At 49.0% G+C, this 21,419-nt stretch overlaps 2 protein-coding genes across 4 annotated transcripts in view; both read left to right on the top strand.

The window, feature by feature from the left end:
* Positions 1-5,656: 5,656 nt before the first annotated feature.
* On the top strand, positions 5,657-13,941 carry HOXB7 (homeobox B7). Its single transcript, XM_086924251.1, has 2 exons — positions 5,657-6,191; positions 13,078-13,941. Exons 1-2 carry the CDS (start codon positions 5,771-5,773, stop codon positions 13,326-13,328), a joined length of 672 nt encoding a protein of 223 aa, XP_086780377.1. The 5' UTR covers positions 5,657-5,770; the 3' UTR covers positions 13,329-13,941.
* A 3,381-nt stretch (positions 13,942-17,322) lies between these two features.
* HOXB3 (homeobox B3) overlaps positions 17,323-21,419 on the top strand; it is a 69,452-nt gene continuing 65,355 nt past the window's right edge. The window contains exons 1-2 of one of the 3 annotated variants that reach the window (XM_086924254.1): positions 17,323-17,697; positions 18,752-18,896. The gene's annotated coding sequence lies outside the window, so the exon portion shown is untranslated. The remainder of the gene's footprint in view (positions 17,698-18,751; positions 18,897-21,419) is intronic. The other 2 variants (XM_086924253.1, XM_086924255.1) reach the window with 2 other exon arrangements.

The raw sequence follows: 21,419 nt of genomic DNA on the forward strand, positions 1-21,419 counted from the left end.
CTCAGGAGAACCTGGCTTGAGACAGAGTCACTTCTCCCAGGAGTTAGAGGGACGAATCGGCTGAGTACAATCAGGGGAGCCTGGCTTGAGACAGGAGTCAGAGGGACCAATCAGTGGAGTACACTCAATGGAGCCTGGCTTGAGACAGTCACTTCTCCTAGGAGTCAGAGGGACCCATCAACGGAGTACACTCAGGGGAGCCTGGCTTGTGAAGGAGTCACTTCTCCCCGGAGTTAGAGGGACCAATCAGCGGAGTACACCCAGGGGAGCCTGGCCTGTGAGAGAGTCACTTCTCCCAGGAGTCCAGGAGTCAAAGGAACTAATCGGCTGAGTACACTCAGGGGAGCCTGGCTTGAGACAGAGTCTCTTCTCCCAGGAGTCAGAGAGACCAATCAGCGGAGTACACCCAGGGGAGCCTGGCCTGTGAGAGAGTCACTTCTCCCAGGAGTCAAAGGGACTAATTGGCTGAGTACACTCAGGGGAGCCTGGCTTGAGACAGAGTCACTCCTCCCAGGAGTCAGAGGGACCAATCGGCGGAGTACACTCAGGGGGGCCTGTCTTGAGACAGTCACTTCTCCTAGGAGTCAGAGGGACCCATCGACGGAGTACACTCAGGGGAGCCTGGCTTGAGACAGAGTCACTTCTCCCAGGAGTCAGAGAGAACAATCAGCGGAGTACACCCAGGGGAGCCTAGCTTGCGAGAGAGTCACTTCTCCCAGGAGCCAGAGAGACCAATCAGCGGAGTACACTCAGTGGAGCCTAGCTTGAGACAGAGTCACTTCTCACAGGAGTCAGAGGGGCCAATCGGCTGGGTACACTCAGGTGAGCCTGGCTTGAGACAGTCACTTCTCCCAGGAGTCAGAGGGACCAATCGGCAGAGTACACTCAGGGGAGCCCTGCTTGTGAGAGAGTCACTTCCCCCAGGGGTCAGAGGGACCAATCGGCGGAGTACACTCAGGGGAGCCTAGCTTGAGACAGAGTCACTTCTCCCAGCAATCAGAGGGACCAATCGGCAGAGTACACCCAGGTGAGCCTGGCTTGAGACAGAGTCACTTCTCCCAGGAGTTAGAGGGACCAATTGGCTGAGTACTCTCAGGGGAGGCTGGCTTGAGACAGGAGTCCGAGGGACCAATCAGTGGAGTACACTCAGTGGAGCCTGGCATGTGAAGGAGTCACTTCTCCCAGGAGTCAGAGGGACCAATCAGGGGAGTACACTCAGGGGAGCCTAGCTTGAGACAGAGTCACGTATCCCAGGAGTCAGAGGGCGGAGTACACTCAGGAGAACCTGGCTTGAGACAGAGTCACTTCTCCCAGGAGTTAGAGGGACCAATTGGCTGAGTACAATCAGGGGAGCCTGGCTTGAGACAGTCACTTCTCCTAGGAGTCAGAGGGACCCATCGACGGAGTACAATCAGGGGAGCCTGGCTTGTGAAGGAGTCACTTCTCCCCGGAGTTAGAGGGACCAATCAGCGGAGTACACTCAGGGGAGCCTAGCTTGAGACAGGAGTCCGAGGGACCAATCAGTGGAGTACACTCAGTGGAGCCTGGCATGTGAAGGAGTCAGAGGGACCAATTGGCTGAGTACAATCAGGGGAGCCTGGCTTGAGACAGTCACTTCTCCTAGGAGTCAGAGGGACCCATCGACGGAGTACACTCAGGGGAGCCTGGCTTGTGAAGGAGTCACTTCTCCCCGGAGTTGGAGGGACCAATCAGCGGAGTACACCCAGGGGAGCCTGGCCTGTGAGAGAGTCACTTCTCCCAGGAGTCAAAGGGACTAATTGGCTGAGTACACTCAGGGGAGTCTGGCTTGAGACAGAGTCACTTCTCCCAGGAGTCAGAGGGACCAATCGGCGGAGTACACTCAGGGGAGCCTGGCTTGAGACAGTCACTTCTCCTAGGAGTCAGAGGGACCCATCGACGGAGTACACTCTGGGGAGCCTTGCTTGAGACAGAGTCACTTCTCCCAGGAGTCAGAGAGATCAATCAGCGGAGTACACCCAGGGGAGCCTAGCTTGCGAGAGAGTCACTTCTCCCAGGAGCTAGAGAGACCAATTGACGGAGTACACTCAGTGGAGCCTGGCTTGAGACAGAGTCACCTCTCACAGGAGTCAGAGGGACCACTCGGCTGAGAACACTCAGAGGAGCCTGACTTGTGAGAGAGTCACTTCTCCCAGGAGTCAGACACACCAATCAGCGGAGTACACTCGGGGGAGCCTGGCTTGAGACAGAGTCACTTCTCCCAGGAGTCAGAGGGACCAATCGGCGGAGTACACTCAGTGGAGCCAGGCGTGAGACAGAAACACTTCTCACAGGAGTCCGAGGGACCAACCAGTGGAGTACACTCAGTGGAGCCTGGCTTGTAAAGGAGTCACTTCTCCCAGGAGTTTAGAGGGACCAATTGGCTGAGTACAATCAGGGGAGCGTGGCGTGAGACAGGAGTCAGAGGGACCAACCAGCGGAGTACACTCAGTGGAGCCTGGCTTGAGACAGTCACTTCTCCTAGGAGTCAGAGGGACCCATCGACGGAGTACAATCAGGGGAGCCTGGCTTGTGAAGGAGTCACTTCTCCCCGGAGTTAGAGGGACCAATCAGCGGAGTACACCCAGGGGATCCTGGCCTGTGAGAGAGTCACTTCTCCCAGGAGTCAGAGGGACCAATCGGCGGAGTGCACTCAGTGGAGCCAGGCGTGAGACAGAGACACTTCTCACAGGAGTCAGAGGGACCAATCGGCTGAGTACACTCAGGTGAGCCTGGCTTGAGACGGTCACTTCTCCCAGGAGTCAGAGGGACCAATCGGCTGAGTACACTCAGGTGAGCCTGGCTTAAGACGGTCACTTCTCCCAGGAGTCAGAGGGACCAATCGGCTGAGTACACTCAGGTGAGCCTGGCTTGAGACGGTCACTTCTCCCAGGAGTCAGAGGGACCAATCGGCTTAGTACACTCAGGTGAGCCTGGCTTGAGACAGTCACTTCTCCCAGGAGTCAGAGGGACCAATCGGCGGAGTACACTCAGTGGAGCCTGGCTTGAGACAGTCACTTCTCCCAGGAGTCAGAGGGATTAATCGGCGGAGTACACTCATGAGAGCCTGGCTTGAGACAGAGTCACTTCTCCCAGGAGTCAAAGGGACCCATTGACGGAGTACACTCAGAGGAGCCTGGCTTGAGACAGAGTCACTTCTCCCAGGAGTCAGAGGGACCCATAGGAGTACACTCAGTGGAGACTGGTTTGAGACAGTCACTTCTCCTAGGAGTCAGAGGGGCCCATAGACGGAGTACACTCAGAGGAGCCTGGCTTGAGACAGAGTCACTTCTCCCAGGAGTCAGAGGGACCCATAGAAGGAGTACACTCAGTGGAGACTGGTTTGAGACAGTCACTTCTCCTGGGAGTCAGAGGGACCCATCGACGGAGTACACTCAGAGGAGCCTGGCTTGAGACAGAGTCACTTCTCCCAGGAGTCAGAGGGACCAATCGGCGGAGTACACTCAGTGGAGCCTGGCTTGAGACAGTCACTTCTCCCAGGAGTCAGAGGGACCAATCGGCGGAGTACACTCAGTGGAGCCTGGCTTGAGACAGTCACTTCTCCCAGGAGTCAGAGGGACTAATCGGCGGAGTACACTCATGAGAGCCTGGCTTGAGACAGAGTCACTTCTCCCAGGAGTCAGAGGGACCCATTGACGGAGTACACTCAGAGGAGCCTGGCTTGAGACAGAGTCACTTCTCCCAGGAGTCGGAGGGACCCATAGAAGGAGTACACTCAGTGGAGACTGGTTTGAGACAGTCACTTCTCCTAGGAGTCAGAGGGACCCATAGACGGAGTACACTCAGAGGAGCCTGGCTTGAGACAGTCACTTCTCCCAGGAGTCAGAGGGACCCATAGGAGTACACTCAGTGGAGACTGGTTTGAGACAGTCACTTCTCCTAGGAGTCAGAGGGACCCATAGACGGAGTACACTCAGAGGAGCCTGGCTTGAGACAGAGTCACTTCTCCCAGGAGTCAGAGGGACCCATAGAAGGAGTACACTCAGTGGAGACTGGTTTGAGACAGTCACTTCTCCTAGGAGTCAGAGGGACCCATCGACGGAGTACACTCAGAGGAGCCTGGCTTGAGACAGAGTCACTTCTCCCAGGAGTCAGAGGGACCAATCGGCGGAGTACACTCAGTGGAGCCTGGCTTGAGACAGTCACTTCTCCCAGGAGTCAGAGGGACCAATCGGCGGAGTACACTCAGTGGAACCTGGCTTGAGACAGTCACTTCTCCCAGGAGTCAGAGGGACTAATCGGCGGAGTACACTCATGAGAGCCTGGCTTGAGACAGAGTCACTTCTCCCAGGAGTCAGAGGGACCAATTGACGGAGTACACTCAGAGGAGCCTGGCTTTTCGACAGAGTCACTTTTCCCAGGAGTCAGAGGGACCCATAGAAGGAGTACACTCAGTGGAGACAGGCGTGAGACAGAGACACTTCTCCCAGGAGTCAGAGGGACCCATAGAAGGAGTACACTCAGTGGAGACTGGTTTGAGACAGTCACTTCTCCTAGGAGTCAGAGGGACCCATAGACGGAGTACACTCAGAGGAGCCTGGCTTGAGACAGAGTCACTTCTCCCAGGAGTCAGAGGGACCCATAGAAGGAGTACACTCAGTGGAGACTGGTTTGAGACAGTCACTTCTCCTAGGAGTCAGAGGGACCCATCGACGGAGTACACTCAGAGGAGCCTGGCTTGAGACAGAGTCACTTCTCCTAGGAGTCAGAGGGACCCATCGACGGAGTACACTCAGTGGAGACTGGTTTGAGACAGTCACTTCTCCTAGGAGTCAGAGGGACCCATCGACGGAGTACACTCAGAGGAGCCTGGCTTTAGACAGAGTCACTTCTCCCAGGAGTCAGAGGGACCCATCGACGGAGTACACTCAGAGGAGCCTGGCTTGAGACAGAGTCACTTCTCCTAGGAGTCAGAGGGACCCATCGACGGAGTACACTCAGTGGAGACTGGTTTGAGACAGTCACTTCTCCTAGGAGTCAGAGGGACCCATCGACGGAGTACACTCAGAGGAGCCTGGCTTGAGACAGAGTCACTTCTCCCAGGAGTCAGAGGGACCCATCGACGGAGTACACTCAGAGGAGCCTTGCTTATGACGGGATGGTTGACTATCGCAGTGGACTCGGAGGATGGCAGGGAGGAGTTACTCCTCGTACTGGGGAGGGGTGGAGGGAGCTCCGATGAGAGCTGCTGCCACTCGCCGAGGGGAAGCAGGGCCGGCTCCGCGGGGGATACGAGGGTGGAAATGACGAACCGTGCCCCTCCACAACGAATGGCACCGGCGGCGAAATTGTGTGGCAGGCAGGAAGAAATCTCAGGCACGATCGATAGCGAAATAAAGAGAGATTTAAATGGAAGGAGGACTGGGGTGGGGCCGGGCGTCTGCTCCGGCTCAGTGCCCTCCTCAGGACGGGGTCCCATCGCAGGGGTCTGGGAGCCGATCTCACCTTCTTATCGACCCCCCAGGCTCCCAGACCCCACCCTCCTTAATCCCCCGGGCTCGGGTAGAGTCCTTGATGATTTTTTGGCACCATGTTTTCCACATTACAGGAGCAGTGGGAAGCTGAGCCCTGATTGGACCCGGGCCGGGCACGTGCCCCTGAGTCACATGGTCCGGGAGGAAAAAGGGGGTCCTTTTTGGTGTAAATCTGGACTCTTAATTCCGTAATATATCACGGTACCTCGTAAAACCGACACTAACACGTCCCGGCCCACAAATCACCCGGCCGGATTATGAGTTCACTGTATTATGCCAATGCCCTGTTCTCCAAATACCAGGCTGCCGGGTCCGTCTTCCCGTCCGGGGTCTTCCCCGAGCAAACTTCTTGCGCCTTCGCCTCCAGCCCCCAGCGGCCGGGGGCTTATGCGCCGGGCTCCTCCGGGGCGGCCCCGTACGGCGCTTCCATCTCGGGACTCTACAGCAATGGGAACAGCCTGCACCCCTCGAGCGCCCCGGGGCTCTACCCTGCCGGCTACGGCCTGGAGGCGGCGTCCTTCAACATGCACTGCTCGCCCTTCGAGCAGAACCTGCCCATGATGTGCCCGGCGGGCGACCCCTCCAAGCAGGGCGGCGGCGGCAAGGAGCACCCGAGCCGGGAGCAGGAGCTGCAGGGAGACAGCAGCCTGCGCATCTACCCCTGGATGAGGAGCACAGGTGAGGGGGCTGGGGGCAGCGGGCAGGGCTCGGGGGTCTGTGCTGGCGCCCAGGGGTCTTAGTTCTAGCCGCCCGCCCCAGGGCAGCGCGCAAGTCTAGCTCACGGAGCGCTTTCAAGCAGCTGCTTCTCAGGGAGGCGAGCGCACGGCAGCGGCGACGGGCGCAAAACAACTTTAGAAGACGGAGGAAAGTAGCCCCGAGCGCGGTGCCTCGCTAGCAGACATGGCGACTCGCTGCCAGGCAGGGCGAATGTCCGCCGGCGCACACGGAAATAAGTGCAGCACCAGTGTCCCTGCTGGTGCAGCGCGGCCATCAGAGGATGCCTGTAGCAGACAGGACTGGTGCAGATTCCTCAGCAGCCAGGGCTACCAGTTTATAGAGTCCCCAGCAGTTAGGGCTAAATGTGCAGGGCATCTCCAACAGACAAGACTACTAGTGCAAAGCATCCTCAGCAGGAAGGACAGACAACTCGTGCGCTACATCCCGAGCAGGCAAGGCTACTAGTGTAGAGCATCCTCAGCAGGCAGGGCTACACTGTACAGTCGAAGTCCAGGTAGAGCAACTAGTGCAGCGCGTCGTACACGTACACGGCTACTAGTGCACAGCACCCAGAGCAGGTTATCGAGTGTACAGCAACCTTAGCAAGCATAGTAGAAAGCGTACCTCAGCAGGCAGGACTACAGGGACATAGCATCCAGACAGGAAAGTCTACTGGGTCCCTAGCAATAGGGCACCCTAGTACACGGATACTAGTGTGGAGCATCCTTAGCCGAAGTGGCTTCTAGGAGAGGGCTGCAGGCGCTGAACATCCTCAGCAGACAGGGCGTCTAGTACTTTTGGGAGAAGGCTGCTAACGCTGAGCATCCTCAGCAGACAGGGCTGGGAGAAGGCTGCTGGCGCTGAGCATCCTCAGTAGACAGGGCTTCTAGTACTTCTGGATGAGGGCTGTTAGCGCTAAGCATCCTCAGCAGACAGGGCGTCTCGGACCTCTGGTAGAAGGCTGCTCGCCCTGAGCATCCTCGGTAGACAGGCCTTCTAGTACCTCTGGGAGAGGGCTGCTAGTGCGGGACATCCTTAGCAGACAGGGCTTCTAGTACTTCTGGGAGAAGGCTGCAAACCCTGAGCATCCTCAGCAGACAGGACGTCTACTACTTCTGGAAGAAGGCTGCTAACGCTGAGCATCTTCAGCAGACAGGCCTTCTAGTACTTCTGGGGGAAGGCTGCTCGCGCTGAGCATCCTTAGCCGACAGGGCTTCTAGTACTTCTGGACGAGGGCTGCTAGCGCTGAGCATCTTCAGTAGACAGTCCTTCTAGTACCTCTGGTAGAAGGCTGCTAGAGCTGAGCATCCTCAGTAGACAGGCCTTCTAGTACTTCTGGGAGAGGGCTGCTAGTGCTGGGCATCCTTAGTAGACATTGTGGTTAGTACTTCTGGGAGAGAGCTGCTAGTGCTGGGCATCCTTAGTAGACAGTGCGGTTAGTACTTCTGGGAGAGGGCTGCTAGTGCTGGGCATCCTTAGTAGACAGTGCGGTTAGTACTTTTGGGAGAGGGCTGCTAGTGCTGGGCATCCTTAGTAGACATTGCGGTTAGTACTTCTGGGAGAGAGCTGCTAGTGCTGGGCATCCTTAGCAGACAGTGCGGTTAGTACTTCTGGGCGAGGGCTGCTAGTGCTGGGCCATCCTTAGCAGACAGGGCTTCTAGTACTTCTGGTAGAAGGCTGCTAGCGTTGGTCATCCTCAGCAGACAGGGCGTCTAGTTCTTCTGGTCGAGGGCTGCTAGTGCTGGGCATCTTTAGCAGACATGCCACTGATCCAGAGTGCACAGAGCAGACAGGAGGATTAGTGCAGGATAGGATACTAGTGCAAGGCATCGGAAGCAAAGAGCTGACAGGCTGGACGGGAACACTAAAAAATCCATGCAATGCCGGCCACACACAGGCTTAAGTCGAGAGGTTTGTGGCACACCTAGAAGACAAAGGCTGCATCAAGGCACCACCGATTCCCGAGAGCTGCCCAGGGCACCTCTAGCATCGCAGTGTGGTAGCTGTGTGTGGCATCTCCGACAATGGACGCCTTATTGGACACGAGCTAGTATGGAGGGCACCGACACCCCTGAAAGTGGGGCGCTGAATAAGATGGGTGGAGACAGTCCCTTGGGGCATATTTGGGTGAGGTACCTCCTGAAGCTGAGAGGGCGTGGGGGTACTGGAGATTGGAACTGGAGACATTTATAGACGCCGAGAGGTGACCTCCTGATTCTCAGTGCCCCTCTTGGTGGGAGGCAATGACAGCTCTGCTCAGGTGCCCTCTTGGTGAGAGACAGAGGCAGAGACAGCTCTGCTCAGGTGCCCTCTTGGTGGGAGGCTGAGACAGCTCTGCTCAGGTGCCGTGCCCTCAGACAGCTCTGCCTAGGGCACCTCACAGAGACAGCTTTGCCTAGGGCACATCGTGTTGGGAGGCAGAGACAGCTCTGCCTAAGGTACCTCTAGCCATGCAGAGAGATAGCTCTGCCTGGAGGCCCTCTTGTTGGGAGGCAGAGACAGCTCTGCCTAAGGCACCTCTTGCGATGCAAAGACAGCTCTGTCTAGGCCCCCTCTTGTGCTGCAGAGACAGCTCTTCCTGAGACAGCTGTGCCTATCTTGTTGGGCTGCAGAGACAGCTCTGCCTAGGGCACCTCTTGCGATGCAGAGACAGCTCTGCCATGGGCACCTCTTGCGATGCAGAGACAGCTCTGCCATGGGCACCTCTTGCGATGCAGAGACAGCTCTGCCTAGGGCCCATCTTGTGATGCAGAGACAACTCTGCCAAGGGCCCCTCTTGTTGGAGGCAGAGACAGCTCTGCATAGGGCGCCTCTTGTTGGATGCAGAGACAACTCTGCCTAGGGCATATCTTGGTGGGAGGCAGAGACAGCTCTGCATAGGGCGCCTCTTGTTGGATGCAGAGACAACTCTGCCTAGGGCACCTCTTGGTGGGAGGCAGAGACAGCTTTGCCCAGGGTCCCTCTTGTTAGAGAGACAGCGCTGGGACGCATAGACAGATCGGCTCGGGTGCCCTCTTGGTAGGAGGCAGAGACAGCTCTGCACATGTGCCCGCCTGGTGAGATGCATCGGGTCTATTCAAATCTACTGTGGCCCGAAACAGTGGGCAGACAGACACAGCAAGAGACCTTTCTCAGCCTGGCACTTCGAAGCCTCCAAGAGCGGGAACTGGGCAGCTTGGGGAAGCAGGCAGTAGCCAGACACCCCGTCCCCAGAGGGCCGGACTGTTGCCCGAGAGGGGTGAGCCAGGAAGCAGCTATGCCAGGGGTGTCCAACGGGGGGAGGGGTCTCGTCCGCCTCCTCTTCCCCCACAAGAGCAGTCTCTCTTCTCGCACGGAGACCCCCGTAAAGCCAGCCCGCGCAGAATGAAATATTTATTAGCACTGCTGCCGTTATCCCAGCAGCCGTTCGTCTTCCCGGAAAGACAGTGAGGCAAAATAATAGCCAATGGGTTTACAATATTAGCAAGTTTATTATTTCATTTCAGGGGGAAATATTTATTGTGAGTGAGAATTTATTCCAGAAGAGGCTGTTTGCCAAGCGTAACGTTTTGCAAGTCTATTCAGCGATGTTTGCTAATAGGACAGGGGCATTTTTATTTCCCCTGGAATTACGACATCTGTGCGAGGGGATTCAGGGTCTGGGGGAGGGGAATGTCTCTTGATAAAGGAACAGGCCCACCCCCCTTGCACCCAGCAATGGCAGGAGAGGGGCAGATTTCTAAAAAGCAACCTCAAGCAATAGGACAGAAAATACGACGGGGTCCCACCCTCGGCAGTGACCCCAGGGTCGTTTTACGCAAGAGCCATGCCCAACTAGTTGACTAAGAGCCAAGAAGAAATTATATTTCTTATCTGCTTTCCGCCACTGTCCAATTGTCTACCGAGCTCCAGGTTCTGAATATGTACATTTCTGACACGTGCTATTCACGAGATATATCGGCTCTTGTCGCGATACCTTCATATTACAGCCGTCGTCCATGTGGGGGGCTGCATTTGGGATATATTTTGCAACTCGCCAATGTTGGGGTTAAGGGCACCCTGCCTCTTGTTTGGGTTCATGAGTGTGACCCCATCCCATAACAAGAACGTTTCAGCTCACCAAGTGCCATCTAAGTCCCCAAAACTCGAGGGCTGAAGCTACCCACCCCCGTGTTTCTGCAGAAAGTCCAGCTGTGTGCAAAGTACCTTTACTGTTTATTATAAATGGGTCGCTGTATACATGTGACGTCGAGGTATACTACATCTATCGAGGCCTGGGTATTTCCTATGCCTGTGAGTATGGCGTTGTCACACATACCTTACCAGATGCTTTAGAGGCCGTACATGTCGGTCACAAGTAAAAAGTTGCAGACTGTACACATACATGCCGTTATGTGTGCACACGTTAATGCACGCAGTCTTTTCTTTGGGCGGCGGCCTGTTCACATGTAGCCACCACCACACTGGAACATACGTACCTCTTCCAGAGCATGGGTGTCATCGGCCCGTGTATATTGCTTTTCGAAGCTGATTTATTCAAGTGCAGAGGCTTCTGGTTGTAAACGCTTCCTGTCCGCCTTTGTTCCCGTTATTAAATTAAGCTCGCTCTGCCCGGGGTTTGGTGGTGTGGGAAGTAAGCAGGATGCCTGTTGATTTGGTGCAAACACGCGGAATCCAGTGCAGACAGGGCCGCGGTGGAGTTTGCTGGGTGATTTGTGGTGCCCGAGCCCACAGGCTGCAGAGACCAGGCCCTGGCCGAGTCCGCCTGGCCTTGCAGCTAACAGTTGGGGACGTTTTCTTCTAGGCTCCAAAGTGCTTTATGGCGTGGGTGGGTTTTACAAGCTCGCATTCCACGACCCCCCGCCCCCCTTTGAACTGAGAACTGGCCTGGAGTTTGCAGTCACACCCCACTCAAAATGTGTTCCCTCAAAAAACGTCTAGATTTCAATGTCCCTGTGTTTTTTTTTGTCAGTCCCAGTAACAAGGAACAATAACTTGGTGGCCAGAGTCAACATGTTTCAAGAACAACCTTGAAAAGAACGAACTTCCCACCCTGCATTTCGCTGGCAAAATTGTTGTTCACTTCTGTACTCATTAATGCAGTGGGTTTCAGACCAGTGACTTCCAGGTTTTTTTTAAATTGTATTCCTAAATTGCAGGAAAAGCCTCGCGCAGAAATGCCCCCGGCACAGTGATTTCCAGCCCAGCGCAATCTCCATGCGCACTCACGCATCATTGGCGCAGAGCGTTACCGGAGGAAGAGTCGGCAAGTTGAGATTTAATTTCCTTTATTTGCCTCAGAAGTGAGGGCCTGAGAAGGACCTTGTTCAGCGGAAGGTTCGGCCTTTATGAGGGCCCACATTCATGTTTAATGGCGCAACATTAAAAAACAAGCTCACAGCGGTAACACCCAACATTTCATATAGTAAATAACCACATTCCGATTCGCGTCCTGTGAAATAGAAAATATGGAGATGTTTGCATTTGTATTAATACATTTGGAACAAGCTCTCCCAGCATAAGAGCCCGTGTGTCCACGCACTGCACAGAACAGACATGTTTATACAGCTCCTGAACGTCGCGAGCACACGAGGGCATAGTTGGTTGCACACATCCAGAGTTCAAAGGCCGGTCTACGGATATTGTAGGCTTGATAAGAGTGAAGATATCCGCTGTTATGTTCGCAATCTTCAGTCCTCTCTTTAGCACCCGAATGAAATGGTATAAAGCCGGCACCTATTCGAAATACTTCTGCCTCTAGCACCTTTTTCGCTGCTCGCCCAGCGGGCCCTGTTTTACCGACAACCCCGTGTCCAGTACAACGATCATATGTGGGGCAGAACTCGGAAGAAGTACTTACTGTACTTACATTTTCCCGTATTACACGCAGTTGATTTGCACCGGAAGTGTAATGGTCAATGTATGTTTTCCATGACTTCCTACCTATGATGTTCAATCCAGGCGTAAATATACATCGCTTAAAAGCAAATTCCTAATTCCCACGTTGTTATAGGTTTGTTCTTTTGGGGTTTCTAGCAGTATACCCTTAATTAACTCCCTGCCCTTGTAGGAGAGAGCCTGTTGTTTTATTGGCAAAAGGGGAAATGCCCATAGAATTGCAGCCGCGTTAATGCCCTCACCAGAGCCCGAGCCCACGGTCGGCGGGTGCAGAGCTGATAAATGGTGCCCCCGTTACACACCCTTACTAGTAATGCGCCAACAAACGCACCAGACACAGGAGAGGTGAAGGGGATGTATAGCACGTTTAGTGACGAGGAGCAGGAAGTGTCCCACAACAGAACAACCAGCCATAGGGGTGCCGCTCCCAGGAGGATTGTAGGGGCAAAGCTCGAAGACACCCTAAAGAACTCCGCAGAGGGGCAAATAAACTAGCATACGAGGCCACGGAAACACCGACTAGGGAACATGAGTCTGTGATATATATTGCACGTAGGCAAATAGAAATGCTTACAATAAAGTAGGAAATCAGATACTATGCCTGCCGAGGGGCAACTTTCTCGTTTTTAGCAAAATGTCGGACTGTAAAAATGTTAACAGCGACAGGATAGGGCGGTATTTAATGTAATAACAACAACGATAATATAGCATGTTTAAATTAAAAAAATGCTAAAAGGCCTCGCTGGCGTTCTATCTTTAAACATGTTTTTGTGTTGTCCTATTAATTAATTATATTTTAAAACTTCTTAATTGACCCTAAATATGTAAATATATTACACATCCCTCGCTATAGGTAATTGGGTTTAGCGTTATCAGATTGTGGGTATATTTCAAACAAGCAGGGATGGGGTACTTGGTCGCACTTTTCGTGTTGTTTCTAAACGCCCCCTACATTTGCTGTTTGTTGCAGGGACAGACCGGAAACGAGGCCGCCAGACCTACACCCGCTACCAGACGCTGGAGCTGGAGAAAGAGTTCCACTACAACCGGTACCTGACCCGGCGGCGGCGCATCGAGATCGCCCACGCCCTGTGCCTGTCCGAGCGGCAGATCAAGATCTGGTTCCAGAACCGGCGCATGAAGTGGAAGAAGGAGAATAAGACGCCGGGAACCTCGAGCAACCCGGAGAAACCCGAGGGCGAAGAGGACGAGGAAGACTGAGGAACACAGGAACCCCGAAAAATACCCCCAGCCCCTACAAAAAGACCTCGAGTCCCTCTCCCTCTCCTTACACTGAAATAAAATATACTACCTATGATTTAGAGTCAACCCTTTTGTACAATAGAGTGGATTACAAAGCTACCTGCCTACATGTGACTAAATACAAACTGAAAATAGAACGTTTTTCTATGTTGTTCCTTGGTTAGTATTTGTAAAATAATTCCCGTTTGTAATTGGTGTTGTGTGTGGCCGCTAGAGAAAACGTGATGTAAAATATATGAAGAGAATTAAAGTGTAACTTAGAAAAAATAAGGAAAGTTTGAATGTACATATGTGAATTCTATACATTCTTGCTCGCGCATCTCATGTTTTCCCTGCTTGTATGCTGTGTACAATTTTGAAAATGTATTAGCAAAGCGCTCGTCCACTGTAGTGTGTATAATTCCGTAAATGTATGCATTTTGTTGCAAAAAAAGACTGTGTATATCGAGCTGTACACTTATTTAATGTAGCTTCTGCTTTTTCATTGTGTTCATTGCATTTACTTCGAGTCCTTGTGCGGTGTCGACATCTGTGAATATAATTCCCAATAAAACGAAACGAAATATCTCAACACGTGGGTCAGTCTTGTTTATGGACATGAACACATTGAAGAGATGCTCGACTCCAGCCAGATTCCTTCATTCCTAGAATATAAACGCTTTCAAAGTGCACTCAATACGCCAAGAAATAGATTGTCAGCCTTAGTCCCGTGGGCATTACTTGAAAATTCAAAGTTTTTGTAGCTTACTTTTTAATAATGTACATCAATACCAAGGTCTAAAGCCCTAGATTCCAGGCTAATACGATATTATTTTCTTCAATTGCTTTAAAGTAATTAAAAAGTAACCAGAAATTTCCAAATGCTATTTACAAATAAAGTGAGTAATAAAGTATGCACATTGTGTTTATATAGATTATATATGTGCGTATATATAAATCTCATCTATGTACAAATTATACTCATAACGTTGTGTGTATGTGTAATGTATAAATGCATGGGTCAAAATATAAACCCTTTTTTACCCTGCTGTAAATCTATAGGAAAATGATGCTCTTTACATCATTACATTGTGTGTGTGTGTATATATATATATCTATATATATATATACCCTCACGCATATATAATTCCATTTCACCCTGTGGTAAAGCTATCTATCCACACACACACACACACACACACACATATATATATATATATATATATACATATACATATATATATATGTGTGTGTGTGAGGGTTTAAATGTTTGCTCTATATATATTTATATATGTACTCGCACACACACACACACACACACACACATATATATATATATATATATATATATATATATATATATATGTGTGTGTGTGTGTGTGTGTGTGTGCGAGTACATATATAAATATATATAGAGCAAACATTTAAACCCTGTTTCACCCTGTGTTAAATCTATATATCTATACACACACATATATATATGTGTGTGTGTGAGTATACATATAAATATATAGAGCAAAAAATATAAACTCGTTCATCCTGTGTTAAATCTATCTATCCATACACACACACACATATATATATATATATGCACACACACGTATATATATATATATATATATATATATATATATATATATATATATATATATATATATATATATATATATGTATACATCGAGATATATAGGCCAAAAATATAAACCCTCCTTCATCCTGTGTTAAATATATCTACCCATACACATACATATATATATATATATATATATATATATATATGGGTGTGCCTGTATGCACGCACACACACACACGTGTATATATATATATATAAATAAACATATATATATATATAGGCCAAAAATATAAACCCTCTTTCATCCTTTGTTAAATATATCTATCCATATACATACATATATATGTGTATATGCACACACGTGTGTATGTATATATATATATATATACCAAAAATATAAACCCTCTTTCATCCTGTGTTAAATATATCTATCCATTCATATACATATAGTATGTGTGTGTGTGTATATATATTATATATATATATGCACACACACATATATAAACCCTCTTTCACCCTGTGGTAAATCTATGTATCCATACACACACATATATGTGTGTATTTATATCTATCTATCTATATATATAGATATGGCTGCTGCTGCGCTTCCGAAGGAAAACCAATAAAAATTGTAGCTGACTAGCCTCAGTGGTCCGCGCTCTTTCTTTAAAAAAAAAAAAGAATTTTGGGAGGAGTTTTTCGTCATATCTATATGGAGGTAATCAAGGCCGCTTGGACGGCCGAAACGCGTCTTGACTTGTAAAAAGAAAAGAAAATAATGCTGACAAAACAAGTTGGTCCACGCCCCTGATTCTGCGCTTAAGCAGTGTTTTTGTTGCAGCACTCACCCTGTGGTAAATCTATATATCCATACACACACACACATATATATGCGTGAGGGTATATATATATATATATATATATATATATATATATATATATATATATATATATAGATAGATAGATAGATATATATATATAGATATATATATGTACATATTTATATACCCAAAATATAAACCCTCTTTCAGCCTATTATCTACCTATAATGATATATTATTTTAGAGCAATATTAATGTTTATACCTTTGAAAATACGGCATATTTCCACACGCACTAGAACAGTTATTCCCCTGCACTGAGCTATTTTATTCACATTTAGGTTTTCACTGTAGGGCAGCATTCAGCTGATGCTGGCTTTATAACTAAATGTTACAGTGGCATTGAGATTGTTGTCCATATTTCCGGAAGTCTATTTTGTTCAAATCGATTATTAAAATGGCAAAGCTTCGTGTGCAGCTCAGTCGAAAGCAGCAAACAAACCTAACTTTTCAAATTACGCAGTGGACAGAGGCCAAGTCTGTCAAATGTGGACTGGCGACAGTAGCCAAATATGCATCTTTGCAAAGGCCGCCGAGACTCCCCTAACTTCTAGTCAACACGCAAACCCCGCTCGGCCTGCAGACGGGCTCTTGTTTTTATGTGTCCAGTATTCCTCCACATGTTCTGAAGCAGGGCTGAGCTGGAACCATCGCACTTTCATGGTAGGGGATTCTCGGCGTGGGTTTACATGCGATATTGACATCTTTGACCATATACCTTTGGAGGGGCTAACAACGAAAGAAACGTCTCTCGCATTGGTGCCAAGCTGAGGTAAATAAGGCACAAAAACTGCGTCTTTAAAAGACCCATATTGAGGAGGGCGGCACTGCGCCATTTTGTTCCAGAATATTCGAGACGCAGTACCCCGTTTCCATTGTGGGACGTACCACTATTTCGCAGACCCCCTTAAAGCGCCAATACTTTCTCCTGCAGTTTATTTTTAAGAAAGAATAATCAAAATACCATATAATAGTAATCGAGACCCTAAATAAATAGGAATTTAGTTTGCAAATACCTATGGATGTAAAATAAAACAAGAAATCAGTACTTCTTGATTGAGGTTTAAAGTGGTAGGTTCCCAAGGAAAATGTAAACATTTTCGCTCTAAACTATCCATTTATAAATTCTGCCGTACTCCATGTCGTACACGACTATATGAAAGAACTAAGGAAAAGACACTGAGGAAGCAGGCTCGACACATCTATCTTGATTTCGAAACCAGGCAAGGTGTGCACAAAGGCCCCCAAACTGGCTTTTCATGCCTCTCCAATGCAGTTTTTTTCAGTTTTTAAAAAGAAGGGAAGATGGCGGCGGAGAAAAAGCTGCTGCTGAGGCAGCCATGAAGAAATGCAATAAATTCCTTGTTGTTTTATGAAAATTTACAACTTTGTGATAGAAGTTTATGAGTGGCTGCGAGCTGGGATTGGCCAGGGCCGGTCATGTGGACGGGTAGCCGTGATCATGAACTTTTTATGATTTCCCATGTGGGCAAACTGCAGCAGTCTTTTGGCCACAGCACCTGGGGTCGGAGGGAGCAGTGTCCTCCTTCAGGGCTCTCCCCTTCCCAGGTTTGACACGGGGCATGGACGGGGCGCTCACCCCGGAAGGATGCTGCCCGCTGCCGCTCCCCTCCCCTCCCGGGCCGGGCGTGGGATTCCGGCAGCCGCGCGGGGTGACCGTCGAGGCTCCGCCAGCCGCGGTCACATTGCTCAGGCGAAGGGAAGGCGCTCCATTTTCCATTCAAATGACAGAATTGCCAGGAGCCCCTCGCGAGTGGAGACGGGCGTGCGACGGAGACCAGGTTGGGACAATATCTGTCACTTTTAGGCGAGCCAAATCGCTCTTTTACTGTTATTTTTCCGTTTTTCCGCTTTCGTGAACCTGGAAAAGAAAGGTAAGAAAACAACATTCGATTTATTTCCAATTCAATTTTATTTCTAGAATGGCAAAATATGACGTATACATACATATGTATGATGCGCACATGGAGGTGCGTACACTTGTATTCGGAAATAGATTCTCGTGAATAGAAATGCTAAGAGTAGATGCGCATTATTTGATTTACATGTATTGTTCACATATATCTATCTAGAATATGCAAAATCATGCGTTACATATAAACTGTGATGAAACAGATGCCTGTTTTCCAGACTCAACGAAATAATGAAGATTTCTCTATCCAGAAATAGTTTGATTTTACAGCAAAATAATAGTATTTTACATGTGGAATTCACGGCCGTTTTATATATAGATATCTTTGTAAATTCGGCATGTGTGATCCTTCCCTGCGGGGGTGCTTGCCAGGTGTGTGGGCTGTCTCTTTTCATGAGGTCCCTCGGACCAGCCGCGCCGTCGGCCCCGGGTTCTTCGCAGTGGTCGCTGGAAGGAGGTGCTGTAATACAGAACGAGAGAGAGGTCGGCGTTATTTCAGGAGGAGGCATACATGTGTCGCTGTATGTGGTGTGTTGCTGTGTGTGGCATGTCGCTTCGCGTGTTTGCTCCTAGGTCTGCAGGGCGCCATTAGACTGGCGGCTCTTTCGAGAACGTGAAACCTTGCTGGGGTTTCTCCCCTACCCAATGAATACAGCAGGGACGAAAATGCTATCCCGTGTTTTAGGAACAATTTGTTGTAAGTCTTAATAGGCAAACCCATCAAAAGTCACAGAATTATTAACGCATGCCCTCTAGACTTGCCCAAAAAGGGTATCGTTTAAAAATAATAAAAGTGCCCACACTGAACGCCAGACGTGTGCACAACTGAATACAATCTGAATAAAATATTTGAAATAGCGCCGAAATGACAGAACGCTTTAATGTACAGTTTGTATAATTCCTGGTTGGTCAGCAGGGTATGTTGGTGTGTTGATTGATTCACAACACAATTGTGGCGCCTGTGCGTGTGACTGCTGCTTGACGTCACAAACCTAGCCAAGTTTTTTTTTCCAAAGGTCCCTGCGCAGGTACTCAGGGTGCGTGTCTGAGCATATGAGGGGGAAAAACACATTTCCACTTGCTTGGAAGATATCGTTTAGAGAGACTTGGGTTACCTTTGTTACCCCTTCTGACTCGGAGAGGACTGAACACATCCTTCTGGTAAGAAAGAAAATAGCCTTCAATGTTTTTCGTTTATAAATCGGACATAGTGCACTAATTACGGAGATTATTTTGTAAAATTAGAATGTTTATTGTTAATTTTAAAAAAGCATAGTGTATATTCATGGTCTCTTCCCCTTTCCGATAGCACTTCAAGGACACACGCGAAAACAAGCTGTTTGCTGCCATCTACTGGTCATGGATTCACTGTTGGGTTCTGTTAGACTGAGTGTCATTTAAACAGAATTCTTTCGGCACAGACTCCGAGTCCTGACCCTAGATGCAGTTTTGCTTTTCAGAACGGCCTTTTGTGCATAATTACCTTGAATGCTAGTTAAAACACTCTTTAAGAGGGTCTGACTTGAATCACACAGATCGGGCTGGGTGTTATCACTGTAGACGGCTGCATTTAAAAATAGAAAGAAAAAAAATGCTTTCAGAAACGTCTGAAATTTCGATTTTGTGGGCGGGTTTAGGTGCCGAAAGAAAGTCAAAGGCGTTTTTGATAATTTCTGAAATGTGTTTTCTTTCTTTCTTTGGGGTTCTCTGTGGGGCAGGGTGAGAATTGTACACATAAGACCACGTGAAAATTTCTTGTCCGAAAAAAAAAACGTTAGCATATTGGCTATTGTTATATATATATTTTCTTTTTTCTGTTTGGCGTTTTTATTAGAGGGGAAAGCATTTGCCATTGTGACCAAGAACAAGGCAGGCTAAGCTTATGTGGTTTCTTTGCCTTAAACCTAGGTTTGTTTTCGGAAATTAGACCTGCCCCCCACCCCCGCACCCCCCACCCACACACACGCATCTTGTATTATTAAATGTATTGCATGCATTCACGCTGCCGGCACACAGCCGTGGCCTCCTTTCTGAAGTCCACCTGACTTGTTAATCGTTAGCTCGGCTCTTTGATGGAAACAAAGCAGCTCGTTAGGTTTCTTTGAAGTCGGGTACACTGCAGAGGAAGTGTGCGGAGATTGGGAAGTGGTGGTCGCAGATGTGAGGCGGGGCCTTGCTTAACCGGTGGTCGGCGGTCCTTGCAAGCCTGTTCAGCCTGACTCATATTTATGGAACATATATGCCTTATTTATTGTAAAGAGACTCATGGAGAGTGTGCGCGCGCAGGCTGTACAAACACTTTATGTAGCGCTTACTACCCGGAGGAGGCGTCCATACTTCAGGAGATGTTTGGCAATCGGAAATGGCCCTGCTGAACAGTTTCAAATAACATGTGAAAGAAAGGGTGAGGCAGGCGAACCCACGTGCCACAAGAGTTTAGCTTCACGATTACACATGCACAAGCACAAACAGGTTTAATACATACACAAGCATATGGCACACAAATAAATGTCTGTATGTGCACATAAAACCTACCTGTCTGCACACACACACACCTGTACTCTGCACACACACACGTCTGCCTGTGCACATCCGTTTAGACATTCAGGCCCATTTATGAATGTGGGTGGACACATACGTGCCAGATTTTATTATATATATATATATAGGGAGAGTGTGAGAGAGAGAAAGTGAATGTGAGAGAGATGGTCTGAAGCAAGCACAGACACCGGGGTGTGCCAGATTGTATTTTATATATATATACAATACAATGTAAATATATATAGAGAGAAATAGTTTATGTGGGAGAGAGGGGTGTGAAGCACACAGACACACGTTCGTGCCAGATATATATTAGAGAGAGAGGGGGTGTATGTGAGAGAGAGGGGTGTGAAGCACACACAAACAAACAAGTGCCAGCTTTTATTATATATTTTTTAACACATATATATAGAGAAATAGTGTATGTGAGAGGGTGTGAAGGACGCAGACACAGGTGTGCCAGATAAATATATATATATATATATATATATATATATATATATATATATATATATATATATATAGATATATATATATATATAGAGAGAGAGAGAGAGAGAGAGGGTGTTATGTGTGAGAGAGGTGTGTAAAGCACACACAGACACAAACAACCGACCAGCAGTGACAGATGTGCACACACGCAGACAGATAGAACACCGCTCACAGACAGCAGATAGTAAAAGCAGGAACGCACACATTTGGAGCAAAGGGACACTGCTGGGCGTTTGTCTTTGGTCCATCATGCCCTGGAATGGCTTTCAAGATGAACTTTATTGCCCCAATAAGTACCCCGGGCCGAGGCTCCCCGCTGCCTTCACACTTCCGTCCACCGTAGAGAATTCACACTGCTTGGGATAAAAAGGTTCCATTTTTTGTTTGTCTGGAAACTGAATTAGGCGCTCGACAAACTTTTGAAGCGGTCGGGTTTCCAAGAACGCTCTCTTTCTGAAGGGGGTGGGGGCGTTTACTTTCCCAGTTGTACATTTGTCTTCAGAAATATAGACTAAAGCCTGGCCTTTTCTCCTGTCAGCGCAAGTCCCCGCGAGCGTGACACAGAGCAGCGCACTCCCGTGTTTGTGTATATAAAATGTTAATACTTGGTTTAGCCGAGTGACACCTAAGAAGGATAGCTAGGCCCTGTCC

This window comes from Lissotriton vulgaris, chromosome 5, assembly GCF_964263255.1.
Source record: "Lissotriton vulgaris chromosome 5, aLisVul1.2, whole genome shotgun sequence".
Lineage (NCBI taxonomy): Eukaryota > Metazoa > Chordata > Amphibia > Caudata > Salamandridae > Lissotriton > Lissotriton vulgaris.